The sequence below is a fragment of the Rana temporaria genome, chromosome 2, assembly GCF_905171775.1.
Source record: "Rana temporaria chromosome 2, aRanTem1.1, whole genome shotgun sequence".
Lineage (NCBI taxonomy): Eukaryota > Metazoa > Chordata > Amphibia > Anura > Ranidae > Rana > Rana temporaria.
The window spans coordinates 293676440-293693987 of NC_053490.1; the positions used below are offsets into that span (position 1 = coordinate 293676440).

At 41.5% G+C, this 17548-nt stretch overlaps 1 protein-coding gene across 6 annotated transcripts in view; it reads left to right on the forward strand.

The window, feature by feature from the left end:
• Positions 1-16567, forward strand: part of MEAF6 (MYST/Esa1 associated factor 6) — a 53499-nt gene extending 36932 nt beyond the window's left edge. The window contains exons 6-9 of one of the 6 annotated variants that reach the window (XR_005747004.1): positions 7257-7286; positions 12376-12429; positions 12700-12733; positions 15056-16567. Coding sequence is in view for 2 of the 6 variants with exons in the window: in XM_040337227.1 (XP_040193161.1) it covers positions 7257-7286; positions 12700-12733; positions 15056-15064 (73 nt within the window). In the remaining 4 variants the exon portion in view is untranslated. The remainder of the gene's footprint in view (positions 1-7256; positions 7287-12375; positions 12430-12699; positions 12734-15055) is intronic. The other 5 variants (XR_005747005.1, XR_005747006.1, XR_005747007.1 and 2 more) reach the window with 5 other exon arrangements.
• The last annotated feature ends 981 nt before the right edge of the window (positions 16568-17548 follow it).

Sequence of the window (17548 nt, forward strand, 5' to 3'; positions counted from 1 at the left end):
ACACCACCACCATCATCATATCCAGGACAGTGACACCACGCCATCATCATATCCAGGACACAGTGACACTACACCATCATCATATCCAGGGCACAGTGACACTACACCACCATCATCATATCCAGGGCACAGTGACACTACACCACCATCATCATATCCAGGACACGGTGACACCACGCCATCATCATATCCAGGACACAGTGGGCTATCCTATCCAGGGCACAGTGACACTACTCTGTCATATCCAGGGCACAGTGACACTACTCTGTCATATCCAAGTCACAGTGACCCTGGGCTGTCATCGTCATATCCAGAGCACAGTGACACTGGGCTATCATTATCATCATCATATCCAGGGCACAGTGACACTATGCCATCCTCATTATATCCAGGGTATAGTGACACTACCGATTCAATCGTACAGTTTTTAGTGTACATAAACGACATTCCAAAACAATGGAATAAAGGAATATTCCTGAACTTGTGCGAATGCATCAAAGCGGTGCATGTCGTCTCAGCTTGCAGAGCTTGGATTCATTGAATGAGTTTACCAAAAATGTAAATATTGCAGAATATACAGCCTCCATTCTACATAACTAAGTTCCATTTAATGCTGAATAAACTACATTATTAATGTATCTTAAATAAAAAAAACTATCAGTAGCTAGATTTTTACTTCAAAAGCATTTAATTAAAATACATTTTGATAAAATCAAAAGAATCCCATTTTTATTTTTTAAATCATTGATTTTTATCCACCCTGATTACAACATATGCAGTACCCCTTTTTAAATGGAGCTAAAATATTCATTAACCATGAATAACATAGATTACCTGCATTAACAACTGTACTGAAATGACTCTGTACTTTGTATATATAATTATCTAATGGTTTTTATCTGCAAAATATTTTGTTTTTAGATACAGGTGAAATGTGAATATCATGCAAAAGTTATTTTATTTCACTAATGCAACTTTAAAAGGTGAAACTAATATATGAGATGAACTCATTGCATGCAAAGCAAGCGTGATTTGTCATAATTGTGATGATTATGGCTTACAGCTCATGAAAACCCCAAATCCACAATCTCAGAAAATTAGAATATTACATGCAATCAATAAAATAAGGATTGTACATGGAACAATATCGGACCTCTGAAAAGAATAAGCATACATATGTACTCAGTACTTGGTTTGGGCCCCTTTTGGAGCAATTACTGCCTCAATGCGGCGTGGCATGGAAGCTATCAGCCTGTGGCACTGCTGAGGTGTTATGGAAGACCAAGATGTTTCAATAGCTGCCTTCAGCTCTTCTGCATTGTTCAGTCTCATGTCTCTCCTCTTTCTCTTGGCAATGCCCCATATATTCTCTATGGGGTTCAGGTCAGGCGAGTTTGCTGGCCAATCAAGCACGGTAATCCCACTGTCATTGAACAAGGTTTTGGTAGTGTGGGCAGGTACCAAGTCCTGCAGGAAAATGAAGTCAGCACCCCCATAGAGTTCGTCTGTGGAAGGAAGCATGAAGTGCTCCAAAATCTGGTAGACGGCTGCGTTTGACCCTGGACTTAATAAAGCACAGTGGACCCACACCAGCAGATGACACGGCTCCCCAAATCAACACAGACTGTGGAAACGTCACACTGGACTTCAAGCATCTTGCAGTGTGTGTCTCTCCATTCTTCCTCCATACTCTGTGTCTTTGGTTTCCAAATGAGATGCAAAATTTGCTCTCATCAGAAAAGAGGACCTTGGACCACTGAGCAACAGACCAGGTCTGTTTTTCTTTAGCCCAGGTAATACGCTTCTGACGTTTGTTGTTCAGGAATGGCTTGACACGAGGAATACGACATTTGAAGCCCGTGTCCAGGATCCATCTGTGTGTGGTGGCTCTTGATACACTAACTCCAGCCTCAGTCCACTCCTTGTGAAAGTCCCCAACACTTTTTTGAATGGTCTTTTCTTGACAATCCTCTCCAGGCTGCGGTCATCCCTGCTGCTTGTGCACCTTTTTCTTCCACATAACTTTCTATTAAAGGGGTTGTAAAGGAAAAAGTTTTTTCACCTTTAATGCATTCTATGAATTAAGGTGAAAAAACTTCTGAGTATACCGGCCCCCCGTTATACTTACCTGACCCCTTGAAAGTCCCGGGCTCTGCCCCGACATCTTCTTCGCCGCTCAGCCTGGCCGTTGATTGGCTAGAGCGGATGGATTAAAAGCAGCGCAGCCGTTGGCTGGCGCTGCTGTCAATCACATCCAATGACGCGGCACGCCGAGAGGCAGGAACGAGTGATACAGTGAGCGGCTACAGCCGCTTGCTGTATCACGGGAGCGCGCCCGCAAGGACGCCATGAATGCGTGGAGTTCTTGCCGGGAGGACCAGAGACAGCCGCCGAGGGACCCCAGAAGATGCGGTTAGAGGCCACTCTGCAAAACGAGCTGCACAGTGGAGGTAAGTATAACATGTTTGTTATTTAAAAAAAAAAAAAAATACATTTTCTTTACAACCGCTTTAATGTGCTTCCATACAGCACTTTGGCAACATCCAACCTCTTTTGCAATTGCCTTTTGAGGCTTTTCCTCCTTATGGAGGGTGGCAATGATGGTTTTCTGTACAACTGTCAGGTCAGAAGTTTTTCCCATGATTGTGATTCCTACTGAACCAGACTGAGAGACCATTTAAAGCAGGGGTGTCCAAACTGCGGCCCGAGGGCCAGATGTGGCCCTTTGCTAACCTTTATCCGGCCCTTTGGGGCACTATTCCTTCAACCAATTTGAGGCACTTATCCTCCCACTGACACCAACAAGGGGGGCGCTATTTCTTCCACTGATACCAATGATGGGATACTATTCTTATTACTAATAGGGGCACTACTACTACTCCTCCTCCTACTGATCACAAACCTTAAGGCCATATTTATTTTCACCGATGCTGGTCCTAGGACATATTCTACCCTCACTAGCCACAATCCAGCCCTCCTAAAGTCTGAAGGACAATAAACTGGCCCTTGGTTTGAAAAGTTTGGAGACCCCTGATTTAAAGGCTCAGGAACCCTTTGCAGGTATTATGGCTTAATTAGCTGATTAGAGTGAGACACTTTGAGCCTAGAATATCGCACCTTTTTACAATATTCAAATTTTCTGAGATTGTGGATTTAGGGTTTTCCTGAGTTGTAACCCATAATCATCACAATTATGACAAATCACGGCTTGAACTATCTCCTATATTGATTAAAGGGGTTGGTTCAAATATTTAATAAAATAACAAACATGTTATACTTGCCTCCACTGTGCATCTTGTTTTGCACAGAGTAGCCCCAGTTCCTGGTCGTCTGGGGTCCCTTGGCGGCTGTCTCGGCTCCTCCCCGCATGGGACTTTCGAGGGCTCAGGTAAGTAAATGGGGGGGGGGGGCTAGATAGGATGCATTAAGGTGAAAAAAGACAAAGATTTACAACCCCTTTTAAACTCTTTAAGTTGCATTAGTGAAGTAAATGAACTTTTGCACAATATTCAAATTGGAAATCTTTCCAGCAGTCGCACAAACACTTTTTTTTAACTTTTGTTAGGATAGGTTAGAATATATAGTAAAGTTTTTTAATTTGCTCTCTGTGCCTTCCTAGATATTAATGTTGTCAGAAAGTCTGAATTTAGAGAGCAACTCTGAGTGTTAACAACCGTTTCACTGTCGGGAGGAAAAAATGTATTGTTGTAGTTGGGATAAGGATATTTAATGTTTTTTTCATTGCAGTCGTCTTGGTTATATTTCTGTTAAAGGATAAGGTCACCTTTCTTAACTTGTTACACCCATATTCAGGATGTAACATCCTGTAATCTGTTACTACTGCAGCTGTCCCTGTGACAGCAGGCTGGGAATCTTCTCCCCCCGCTCTCTGTCACAATTTGAAAAAGACTCGCCGTGCAGGGCTTCGCCCACCCAGTTGCGTCATTTATTCAGTGTTTTGTGAATGGGAAAACTACAAGTACGGACAGCCTTTGCAGCTGTCTGTTTGTAGTGCTTAAAGAACTACCAGTGTGCTGTTGAGCTTTCTAGGTAGATCATTGATGCTTCCTGTCAGTGTGTGACTGCTCATATGAGCTACAAGCAGACAGCTTACACACAGTCTGCAAATGCCCTGCATTGCACCTGCAATTTGCTTATCGTGGGTACAATGCTTTACAGGCTCCCAATAAAGGAATAAAAAAACAGAAATTTCACTTTTTTTTTACCTGCAAAAAGATGTGCGCTTTTTTTTTTTTTAAGGTGAACGTTTCCTTTATTTGATAAGTGTATGAGTCGCTGTGTTCTACAGGTATCTATTTTAGTGACCGCAGAATTGCATCAGCAAATGTTGCAGTCTGTGCTTCTTTTTAGAAGTGTTAAACCTTAAAGAACTAGTTCACCTTTAAGTTCCTGTCTCCACAAGTGCAGCCCACCTGACATACTTCTCTACACTCTAGTATGATCCATTTGTTACCAAAAGTGACCCCTTTTGCCTTCCTGGTGTTCTATACTGGGATTTTTTTTCTTGTATTATATTTTGGTTATGGTAAAAACGCCTGATGTGGTGAGTGATCTATGAGTGCATACTATACTCCTGTGGACCATTACCTGGGGAACATGTGTTTTTGTCTAGTTTTAATGCACCCGACATACTTGCCTTTCTCTCTGATCCAGCAATCTTTTCTTTCATGATCCTGGCAGGCTGCTTTCCATATTGTGTGCCAAGCGCTATGGCCACTTCCATTCCTGTTGGTAAGCTGTATTTGGAGGAACAGCTGACGGCCACTATACTGTTTCCCATTGAAATTAATGGAGTAGCATGAAGGACTAGCAAATGTCATGTTGAAGAATAGATTGCTGGATTGGGGAGAAAGGCAAATATAATCTCTGGTGGGCTGCAGTTTGGTGTGGGGGAATTTTAATAAAACATGTTTTTTTTATTTACAATTTTTGTACAGGTGGTAAGGTGGTAAAGTGCTTCCTTTAGAGCCTGTGTAGCGAAGTTAAAGGATTTACTAAAATTCCCGAAATAGGTGCCCTTGGATGAAGTAGTTACAGTATACATAAAGAAACTTGCTAACCACATGTCGGGTAATACAAGCAATATATCATACAGAACTGTCAGGTAGTGTGCGAGTCAGCGCTCAATGGCGGCTATAAGGTGGACTATAAGGGATCAATAACTGGGGGGGGGGACAACAAAATAATAATTAATAAGAATTGGTCTATAGTAGTAAGGAATATCAAGGAGAAGTCCGTAGGATGGCTGGATCCACAGGAGGTTAGGGATTGCACACAGTCACCTGCAGCTTCTGAGCAGGAAATGGGAGTTTCCTCAGACACAAACAAAAACAGCAGAATGAGGGCTCCTGGGTCAGTATGATAGTAAAAACAAGTAACACTTTATTCAGATACACTAAAGGCCCGTACACACGATCGGAAAATCTGAAGTACAATTTCGTCCGATGAACGATCTGCCGATTTTTCTGATCGTTTAGTATGCTGCTTTTGATGACTGACTTTTCATCGGACAAAAACTGGATGCGCAGGCTCCAAAATTTCTGTCTGATGTGACCACAACATCCATTTTTCTGTTCATTAGTACGGTTTTTGGCCCCCAAAAAATCTGAAAAGCAAGACTAGGCATGCTCATAAATGAAATGACTCAAACAACACATTGCGTCGCTTCTGACGTTGAATTCTGTCGTACGAAAATTTTCTGATGGGGAGTAACATATTCACTTTCGATTTAAGACTAGCATGCAACAAAAAACTGACAAACATTTGTCCAATAATCTGATCGTGTGTGCAAGGCTTTGCATAAAAGTATCTTGCAAGCTGCACACAGGGTGGATGTGGATCACCAATCAAGCAGCCAGCTATCATGAGGGATGAGAAGACTGCTGTGGGGATAAGCTTGAACCCTCTGTATGGAGGTGCATATACCCGGCAGTGTCTCCAGCTCTCGCACCACTCACAGAGCTAGCAAGAGACCAAACCAAGAAGAAGGTGGTGCCTCAAAAACGTGTTGCGGCCCGCCCCATTTTTATTTGGTCTCTTTCTAGCTCTGTGAGAGCTGGAGACGCTTCTGGTTATATATCTCCATACGGCAGGTCTGAGCTTATCCCCATAGTGGTCTCCTCATCCCTCATGACGGCTCGCTGCTTGATTGGTGATCCACATCCACCCTTTGTGCAGCTTGCAAGATACTTTTATGTAAGTGTATCTGAATAAAGTGCTACTTGTTTATTGCTATCACACTGACCCAGGCGCCCTCTTTCTGCTGTTTTTGTACATGTCGGGTAATGATCCTGTGTAAAACATTTTGCTGACTAGGTGTTAATGCACAATCTACCCAGGCTCTTCTCACCTTAATTTACTCTGCATTTTTCTCCATTTTGTAGAGTGGGAGAAGATGCAATAGATTATCTGGTGTGCAGCTTGCAAGTCTTTTAATAAATGCTTTTGATGCTGGAACAGGTGGGCTAGCACATGAGATCAGATGAAGTGGCAAGTACAGAGACCTGGGGCAGAAAAATGGTAGTGTCGCTACCAAGCTCTGCCAGGCCCAAGCAGACCATAAGGGAAGACAACAGTATGGGTCCTTTTGACAAGTTTGTGTGTTCATTAGGAGAATGGGGCACCACCTTGTAAAATAAGATGTAACGTAATAGAAATGTTTTAGTGCGACTTCAGAAGCTGGTGATGTGTATTTGAAAAGTAAACTGAAATGTGTATTGCTTGGTATACGCGATCAGAAAATCGGACGAAAAATACCGCTTTCAAACTGATTGTATGATAATCTGATCATTTGTACACCCCTTTCGAGTGCTGATCACAAGAGTTATTCCAAAATTTTCTGAAGGGAGAAAAAAAAAAATCCCAAGCAGCGTATAATATATTACGCCACCTTAGTAACCTTCATCTTTGATTTGAAACTAGCATGCAAAAAAAAAGACGATCATTCGTCCGATATTCTTTGCTGTCCTGGTAAACTCTAAAAAATATAATTTAAAATGTATTTTCAGCAAACAAAAAAATGTCAGTCTGTTGTCTTCCGTGATTTGTTTTGTTTTTCTATTGTAGTGTGCATGCCAACCTGCATTTTACTCTCTCCTGATCCAGCGCATTTGTCCATGACTTTTTTTTTTTCCTTTCAGATTAGCTTGTTGCTGTTTTTTTCTGCTAATCACACAATTACACTAATCGGTGCATTAATTCCTATTGCTTTCTTTTCTCTTTAATGCTTCCCCCAGTCCATCTGGCATGTATGATTATGACTTCGAGTAAGTGTGATTCTTTGGTCTGTACAACAGCTTCTGTTCACTTCTGCAAATGAAATAATCTATACATGTATATATTTTTGTATGCAGGATTTTTAACTATTAATGAATTTTGTTCTAGCTAATACAAGTGGCTTTAAATGTGTATCCAATGCTTTGTACTGCTGCTCCCCCCCCCCTTTTGTCTTTTTGTTCTGTGGTACAGACACATTTTAATATGGTTTTCCTATAAAGTTAAAATAATTTTGTATATTTTTAATGTTTGTTATTGGGATCCATTAATTGTAATTTTATCAATGTGTGTCACTCACTCCAAAATGTGTTTTTCTTGCTTTTATATACAAATGATTTTATACAGTATCTCAAATAAGTGAGTACACACCTCGCATTTTTTCTTTTCATGTGACAACACTGAAGAAATTACACTTTCATACAATGAAGTAATGATTGTACAGCTTGTATAACAGTGTAAATTTTGCTATCCCCCTCAAAATAACTCAACACACAGCCATTAATGTCTAAACCTCTGCCAACAAAAGTGAGTACATCCCTAAGTGGAAATGTCCAATCTGGTCCCAATTAGCCATTTTCCCTCCCCGGTGTCCTGTGACTCGTTAGTGTTGCAAGGTCTTGGGTGCGAATGGGGAGCAGGTGTGTTAAATATTGCTTTCACTCTCTCATACTGGTCACTGGAAGTTCAATATGGCACCTCATGGCAAAAAAAACTCTGAGGATCTATAAAAAAAAGAATTGTTGCTCTACATAAAGATGGCCTATGCTATAAGAAGATTGACAAGACCCTGAAACTGAGCTGCAGCACAGTGGCCAAGACCATACAGTGGTTTAACAGGACATGTTCCACACAGAACAGACCTCACCATGGTCGACCAAAGAAGTTGATTGCACATGCTCAGCGTCATATCCAGAGGTTGTCTTTGGGGAATAGACATATGAGTGCTGCCAGCATTGCTGCAGAGGTTGAAGGGGTGGGGGGGTCAGCCTGTCATTGCTCAGACCATACACTGCATCAAATTGGTCTGCATGGCTATCGTCCCAGAAAGAAGACTTCTAAAGATGATGCACAAAGCCCACAAACAGTTTGCGGAAGACAAGTAGACTAAGGACTTGGATTGCTGGAACCATGTCCTGTAGTCTGATGAGACCAAGATAAAAAATTTTGGTTCAGATGATGTCTAGCGTGTGTGGCGGCAACCAGGTGAGGAGTACAAAGACAAGTCTGTCTTGCCTACATTTAAGCATGGTGGTGGGAGTGTCATGGTCTGGGGTTGCATGAGTGCTGCCGGTGATCTGCCGTGCTTGTTCCAGCCATCGTGGAAGTTCCAGCGCATGCTCATGTGCTGAGATGGTTCCAGCTATCGGGAAGGTTCCTTCAAGGACTGCGCAGGCGCAAACTTGCTGACGGAAATCTCCGAACCGCGGCCGGCATCCAGGGCGACGTGGATTTCGAGGTAAGTGGCCAGTCGGCCTCACGTCCTCGCTGCGTTCGGACGGCTCGCTCCGCTCGCTCGGCCTCCTGGCTCTTTTTTTAACATCCTCCAATCCACAGGGATGTTAAAGAATGAGCCTGGATGCCGGGCGAGGTTCGGAGATTTCCGTCAGGAAGTTTGCGCCTGCGCAGTCAGTGAAGAAACTTCCCCGTTAGGGGAACATTGAGGACAAGTCACCGGCACTGGGGAGCTACAGTTTATTGAGGGAACCATGAATGCCTACATGTACTGTGACATACTGAAGCTGAACACGATCCCCTACCTTTGGAGACTGGGCCGCAGGGCAGAATTCCAACACAACCGCCCTAAACATGCCTCCAAGATGACCACTACCTTGTTAAAGAAGCTGAGGGTAAAGACAACACAAATTTTGTGGCCCCTTACACAGCTTTAGGCAGGGCCCCCCTGGAGCAGAGAACCCTTACAGGTGTAATGCAAAAAAAATATATAAAAAAAACGTAGTGAGGCAAGCCAGGTCCCTTACAGGTGTAATACCTGTACCCCCCTGATGGCGGCCCTGGGAAGAGGACTCCAGTGGCAACCTGTGAAGCTCTGGTGAACTCCATGCCCAAGAGGGTTAAGTCAGTGCTGGAAAATAGTAGTGGCCACACAAAATATTAACAATTTGGACCCAATTTGGACATTTTCACTTAGGGGTGTACTCACTTTTGTGTCGTCAGCGGTTTAGACAACAATGGCTGTGTGTTGAGTTATTTTGAGGGGACAGCTAATTTTCACTGTTATACAAGCTGTACACTCACTACTTTACACTACTTTGTAGGAAAGTGTCATTTCTTCAGTGTTGTCACAGGAAAAGATATAATAAAATATTTACAAAAATGTGAGGGGTGTACTTACTTTTGTGAGATACTGTATGTACATGAATATACACTTCATGGTTATTAATGATGTATGCTGTGCTTCTGATTCTCCCTCCCATCGCATTGCTTGCCATGCACACAGCAGTTTTTTATACACTTTCAAACCAGCTTTGATTGGCCCAACCGATTTAAAGCATCTTGCTACAAACCATTTTTATGGTTTCCATAGAGCATCTTTGGGGTCTAATTTATAAAGCAGTGAGTGTGACTGTCTCTAAACATTTTTGGATGAATCAATGTCCTAGTGCAGTGATGGCAAACCTTGGCACCCCCGATGCTTTGGAACTACATTTCACATGATACTCATGCACTCTGCAGTGTAGTTGAGCATCATGGGAAATGTAGTTCCAAAAAATCTGGGGTGCCAAGGTTTGCCATCACTGTCCTAGTGATTGTAAAGGTACGCCCCCCTACATTTTTTTTTATATATTTTTTTTACACGTTTTATGTGCAATGGTTTTGCATGAAGCTACCCCCAGTCCTTGTATTTTGGGGCCCCCTACTGCCACTTTGAGATCCTCTTCTCCATGTCCCACTATAGAAAGCCACCTCCTACGATGGCACATGTGCAGTTTCGATCATGAGCCTCGTTGTGTGGGTCTATTGATGGGCACAGTGCGGCTCGACCCCCGCCACACACTTCCTTGTCATAGGATTAGATTTACACAGACAATGGCCTCTGCTGATTAGGTGGAGTCCTATGAGGAGGGAGAGCAGCTCTGGACCGCAATCTGGTTCAAGTAAATATTTAGGGGAGGCTGTGGGGAGCTTACTATAAAAAGGTTTTTTACCTTCATGCAGAGAATTAAAGGCACGTGCCTTTTAGCTTTTACAACCACTTTAAAATGCATGAACCTGTAAGATTCATCTACAGTGAATGTTTGCTGAATGTCAGATGCCCTTCATTATAAATAAGCCCCTTAGTGATAAGTTGCATTGATCCATTTTAGTTTTCTTAATCGGAACAGATTGAGATTGCCAATGTGTATTGCTGGACTTTAGGTTATTTCATACTGAATTAAATTAATACTATTAATGTGTATAAAGGTGTCCATGGACACACTATAGGGCTTTCAGACATGCTGTCTTGTTCCAGATGCTCCACATTATTCTTTTCAGTCATGCATTTACATTTTGTCTTTTAATCGGGCAAGCAGTTGTAGATCTCGCTTGGCACTAGGTGATCATATAATATCAATGATTGGATAGATGTTTTCTAACTCCTCTAATTACCATTTTTCACAATAGTGGAAGCGCAACTATACCTAAAAACAAAAGTGTAATATATCTTCGCTTACCAAACACTGGAAATAGTGGCTGCATTAGTGTTGTGTTTTTGTTTTTTTGTTTTTTTCCCCCAAAGCTTTTATTCCTGCTTTTTTATGTAGTTATCAGCCAGTAACAGACCACCTGTGTTTTCTTTGGAAAAAAAATACTTTAATGAATAAAAAAAAAAATCATATATCCCAATTTGTATAATATGAAATAAGATGTTTCGCCAAATACATGTCATGCTTTAAAATTGCCCAGGCTCGTGAAATGACCACGAATGACTACGCAACTTACACACTTCAGGGGATGCTTTAAAAATTTCTACAGGTTACCAGTTTAGAGTCGGAGGTCTAGTGCTAGAATTATTGCTCTCGCTCAGACGTTCACGCCAATACCTCACATGTGGGGTGCAAACATTGTTTACATGTGTGGGCATGACCTACGTATGCGTTCACTACTGCGCGCAAGCACGCAGGGATGGTGGCAATTTAAAAGGAAAAAATCTAATTTATTTCATTAAATCTTTTACACTGTCTCTTTTAAAAAAAATGTGATCACTTGTATTGCTATAGCAAGGAATGTAAACATCCCTTGCGATCGCAATACAGCTTGATAGGTCCTCTTTGTGGAGAGATCTGGGGTCTAAAATAACCCCAAATCTCTCCTCCTACCCTTTTTCCGACACAAAAGCTCAAAAAGCATTATTACATGGCTCGAGAACTGGAAGAGACGTCATGACTTTGCTCTGGTCCTTGACTTTGCGTTGGCCATCTTGTCATTGCTTATTTCTATGGCAAGACACTGCCGTTGCCAGATGGTTCCCGGGCTCAGCGATCAGGAAGCGGTGGGGGGGGGGCACCTCTCCTGACGCTTCTAAAAGTGACCCCACCGTGAATCCACAGCAGTGATCAATTTGAAAGACCGGCGCCTAAGGGAAAAGAAAATCTAGCTGCAGCTATAATCCTGGTATCTAACCTCCAAAGTAATTACATTTTTCCAGTTAGGCAGTTAAAAAGTTAACCTGTCTCTAGACTGTTCTAGCACGTTATGCTGAGTTTACCCACCTCTTGAATAGTCTTTTCGCAGCACTGTGGCCTTTAAAGTATCTCCCCTCTTTATTTATTTGTATTTTTTGCTATTAGGCTTTTCTTTAAGGAAAGAAGAGTATTGCAGGTCATACTTTGTGACATATGATATTCATTTGGGTAATAAAATCCCTAATGTCTATGGGTAGTTCAGGTCATTTTTTAATTGAAAGCAGTTTTCCACTTCGATTAGATTTTGCAGAATTTAAAGGTAGATCGGGAGATTGCCTCTGTCCACTTTCAATGACATTTTTTCTAAAAAATCATTGCGGAACACTCACAAAAAAGTAACTTCTTATTACTTTTTATTCTAATTATTGTTGAAGTCCATCTACTTTGTTTTCAGTCTCTTTATCTCCCGTTCCAGCCCCGAGTGATGCCTGCGGTCCTATGCTCACGTGTAAGTGCCACTATAGGGTTTCCTTTAGTAGTCTGCATACATATTGTACAAGCGTGAGCTTAGACTGGTAGTTAGTTAAGTTTTTGTGACTGATCCTTTTTATAACTGCAGTCATTTTTTCACCTTTAACCAATAAATTGAAGTTCATTATATCGCGTACACAACTAGAATCTGCATAAAACTCTATTTAGCAACTTAGTTCTCTATAATAATAATCCTGTTTTGTTTTTTCTTCTGCATCTTACATGTGTTATGTTTCTTTTTTAAAAGGATTGACCTCAAACTGAACAAAAAGCCCAGATCAGTAAGTATTTGAAAATATTGCCAGAATTCATCTGAAATGGTGGTTTTCTTTCTAATTCGAGGTCTTTGTTTTACATACCGTATTTATCGGGGGATAAGGGGTTCCCGCGATTAGCGCGCACCCCTAAAGTTGCCAGAATTCTTGTGGAAAAAAGATGTTTTGTACTTAGTTTTGGTGTCTTGCGCGGCGTCCATCGGCGGCCTCGTTGGGTCCGGCGTCTGTCTGCGGCTTCGGGTGTCCTCTTCGTCGGGTCCGGCGTCCTCCCCGCTCGTTTCCCGCGCCGAGTTTGAATACTGCCCTGACATATACCGAGCGCAGTACACTCGTGTATCGTCGGGCAGGCTAGGCAACTCTCGCACTGACGTCCTGTACGCTCAGGACGTCAGTGCGAGAGGCGCCGAGACTGCCCGAAGATACACGAGTGTACTGCGCTCGGTATATGCCGGCGCAGTATTCAAACTCGTGGCGGGTATCGGCGTATACCGCGCACCCACGATTTTGCCCTGATTTTCAGGGCAAAATAGTGCGCGGTATACGCCGATAAATACGGTAAATGTTTTCCACAGGGTCATGTTTACATTTAATTTTATATACTTTGGTCTATTTTTTTTTTATTTGTAATTGGTACAGCAAATTTAATATTCCAGTTTGCAAAATCTTTAAATATGATGGCTGTGTTTTTTTTTTCTTTTTTTACTTTAAAGCTGAACTCCAGCTAAAACTTTTTAAGCTGTTACAGCAATTTTTTTATCCATTTGGGATAAAAAAGAGCTGACCATTGCAGCACCCCTAAGGCCCCGTACACACGGACGGACAGTCCGCTGAAAACGGTCCGCCGGACCGTTTTCAGCGGACATGTCCGCCCGGAGATTTCTGTCTGATGGTGGTACACACCATCAGACAAAAATCCGCACGTAATCAATACGCGGGGAAGTGGCCGCGCCGTCGCCATGACGCGGCGACGTGGGCGGCCTTGAAGTTCAAAGCTTCCACGCATGCGTCGAATCAGTACGACGCATGCGAGGGATGGCAGTCGGTTGGACATGTCCGGTGAGTCTGTACAGACGACCGAACACGTCCGACGGACAGGTTTCCAGCGGACAGATTTCCTAGCATGCTAGGAAATTTTAGTCCGCTGGAAAAAGTCCGCTCGGCCGGGAATCCGGTCCGGTTGGCTGTACACACAACCGGATCTGTCCGCTGAAACTGTCCGTCAGACAAATATCAGCGGACAGATCCGGTCGTGTGTACAGGGCCTTACAGTGGTGGTTAAATGGTTTGTCTCAACCCTCTAATTTTTGCTGGACAGCTTGGTCTGTTAAAGAAAGTTGAAAAATAAGTTACTGGCAGGATAATTGGATGACAATAGGGGGAGAAAACAAGCTTAAAAAAAAAACAGATGATTGCAACCTCCACAGATAATGTTTTTTTACCACTGTAATGACATTGTATGATTATATGTGGGCAACACAATAGCAAACAGAAAATTCTCCTGCGCTCTGTTATTTCTTGCTATAGGGTAAGGTGGTCCAATTACAGGGTATATTCAGAAATCTTGCAGCCCTCCTCAGAATCATGGGAATTCATATAGCTAAAAAAGAGAAAAGAATAGAGGGCTCACCGACCTAGTGTAATACCGTATAAAAGGGTTTTATTAAATGTATTAAAACAATGGTTATACTCAGTGTTGTCACCGTGTTCTTCTGGCGTTGCTGCGTACCAGCTGTACGGTTTGTTAAAGCACGTTTTACAACTAATTTTGTGAGTATAACCATTGTTTTAATATGTTTAATAAAACCCCTTTATACGGTATTACACTAGGTCAGTGCGCCCTCCTTTCTTTTCTCTTTTATATGTGGGCAACGGCATGGTTTTGCTACAAATGGCCAGGTCACTTCCATTTACCTCAGGCACGATAGTATACAATTTTCTTTGAGGATTTACATGAGCATTCATTCTCATGTTGATATGGTTTCCTTTGTAAAGCCCCTTACACATAGGTTGAATGCCGGGTGATGTAGGCCGGTTCAATAACAAACGGCCGACATTTGGCCGGTGTGTATGGCAGCTGGTCTGACGGAAGCTGGCCGAGCATGTTGAAAAACGAGCAGACGACAGCAGAGTGCTCTCAGCCAGTGCTCTGCATTGTGTCCATTTCTGTTTTGTTTAAAATGTAAAATGAAAAAAAATCTGATCTGCTGTAAAAGCCTACACAATACCTTGATTGCAGAGGGTTGTGGGGCTATTTTCACTTTGAATTTGCTGTGTTCTTTGGCAATACATTGAAACCACTTTTTATATATATTTTTTTTCTTTCTTAAGGATTATTAGTTTTGGTTACCACTTCAAGCAAGACTTTCAAGAGAACTGACTTCCAGACCAAGGATATTCACTGTTACTTCAAATAAGACACCAGCATGTGTGTCTAAATTTACCAGCTTTTATGTTTTTTAATAGATATAGGCAAAGTTGTGGTATGTGTAAACAACTGCTTTCTATGTGCCTTTTGTTGCTTTCTTGTGCCAAGTTCAGTTCACAACATCATGAGTGAAATTCAGCTAATGCTGCTTGTGGCTTTCTTTAAACCAGCAGTTGGGTATTTTGTCTGAGTTGAGAAGATGCAGATAGGCCATGTCCTATTTTACCCCCTTTTGTATACTGCACAGTAGCCACCCCTTCTAAGCCACATTAATGCTAGGTATTGCATTGACTGAGTTCCATTCACCCTAATGTTAAATTAATACCCAATGAGACTGCCAGTTTACATAAACCTTTCCTCTAATATGTGGGATTATTATCTGGATTTGATATACCTTTTTTTTAAATTCTAGTATTGAAGTATAATTTTCTAGCATAATGAAACTGCTACAGGTATAAAGCGTAGTTACTTATAGGTTCTGGCAGGTACATACTTGCAGCAACCTCCTAAAAAGTCTGCAGTTATGGCAGTGGTAGTCTGCCATTAGAATATATCAGGTAAAACTATTCCACTTTCTAACAGTGCTAAAAGTTGCCTGCTCCATTATGCTCATAGACCATTAAGGAGGTCCATCATAGTGATGAGCCAATAGTAATGTGTGGCGCTTCACCATGTAGGCATCTCCAAGCGTACTTTATCCCTCTTAATAGTCCTCGTTAAAGCAGTAGTATTGTTTAAATTTTACTTCATCCAATTTACACATACACATGTCTCTAGGGATGGTTTACTAGGCCAAAACAAAAAATGAGCCCATATATTATCTGGTTTTCTATTTAAGGCACTTGCTTGTTTTCCAAATATGCCACAGCTTATTTATTTGACCTACATTGGTATGGCTTAGTTTGACATCTTAAACAAATGTGTAGCACCTTCTCACATGGTCTTGCATTTCCATAGTTTTCAGATTTACTTTCAAGATTGAAAATGGTAAATGAATTGTATTTGCTTTTTAAAAGTTTTATATTTTTGCTGACACAGGAGAACGCTAAAAAGGTTCTCCAAAATAGGACTCAGAATTTTAGATATTTACTCTGTGTAAAGTAAGGCGTTCAGTAGAGTTGTGCTTGGTTATTTTTGCTGAGTACAAGCATCAGAATTTTTTTCTTTTTTGGTATTTGTAAATGTGTACATATTTTTATACTGTGGATTTCTTATTTTTTTTTTTTTAGGCCTAAATTGTATTTGCTTTTAAAGTTAAAAACTGTGGGGTTATTTACTAAAACTGGAGAGTGCAAAATCTGATGCAGCTGTGCTTGGTAGCCAATAGAGCTGCACGACTCTGGATAAAATGAGAATTAAGATTCTCACCACGTAACCTCATCTTTCACATTATACAAAAAAATTTGGCTAACGTTGCTGTTATTTTTTTTTTATTATTATTTTTTTTAAAGTGTTTTTTTTCCCCAAAAATTTGCATTTGAAAGTCCGTTGTGCAAATACAGTGTGACATATTTTCCAACATCTGCTATTTTCTGCTAAAATAAATAAATAATTTTCTTAGAAAAAAAAATACAGATTACAATACAGGTCTTTAATTGGTAAACTGACCTCATGTACTGACCAAAGTAAATGTCTTTGATCTAAAAAGAACCGAATAATACATTGTTATAACTTCTCTTCTCTATCTCTCAGCGCTGAGGAATGTTGATAAACATTTTGTCAGTTTTTTTGTTTTGTTTTTTGACAGCTCGGCTTTGTCTGTTTACATAGAATCACGGAAACAGCCGATTAGGAACGGGAGGGGGGTTGAATCCAGATCGTGACCTTTTAACGATTAATTGTGTAGCACTAGTAGCCAATCGGCTTCTAACTTCAGCTTATGTATTTAAGCTTTAACACAAAAAAAATGGAAGGTGATTGTTTTTTATGCAGAGCTACACCAGATTTTGCACTCTCCAGTTTTAGTAAGTTAACCCCCTGTGTGCACTAAAGACTTGGGGTAAATCTCTGACCATTATGCAGTTTTGTTCCAGTGAAATTTAACATGCGCCTGCAGCTACCGTTTTTTTTCTTTTTACCCCTGGTCCTCTGTCTTTTACATACAACCCTCCGCTCCAGCAAGATATCGGCTTTGTGGTCGCCTCAACGGGATCAATACAGGCACTCTGAAATCTCTCTTAAATTGTGTGGACAGTTCATATACTGGATCACATTTGCATAATGCTCTCTTCAGTGGATTGAAGGACACTGCAGAGTGCATAAACAGGTCTGGCCAAGTCGATTTTGACAAACACATGCGCAGTTCTGATTAGGTTACTAGCCATTACCTTGCTGAATTGGGGGACAGATGGGTAAGGCCCCTTTCACACTGGGGGGAGAGGTGTGTCAGCAGTAAA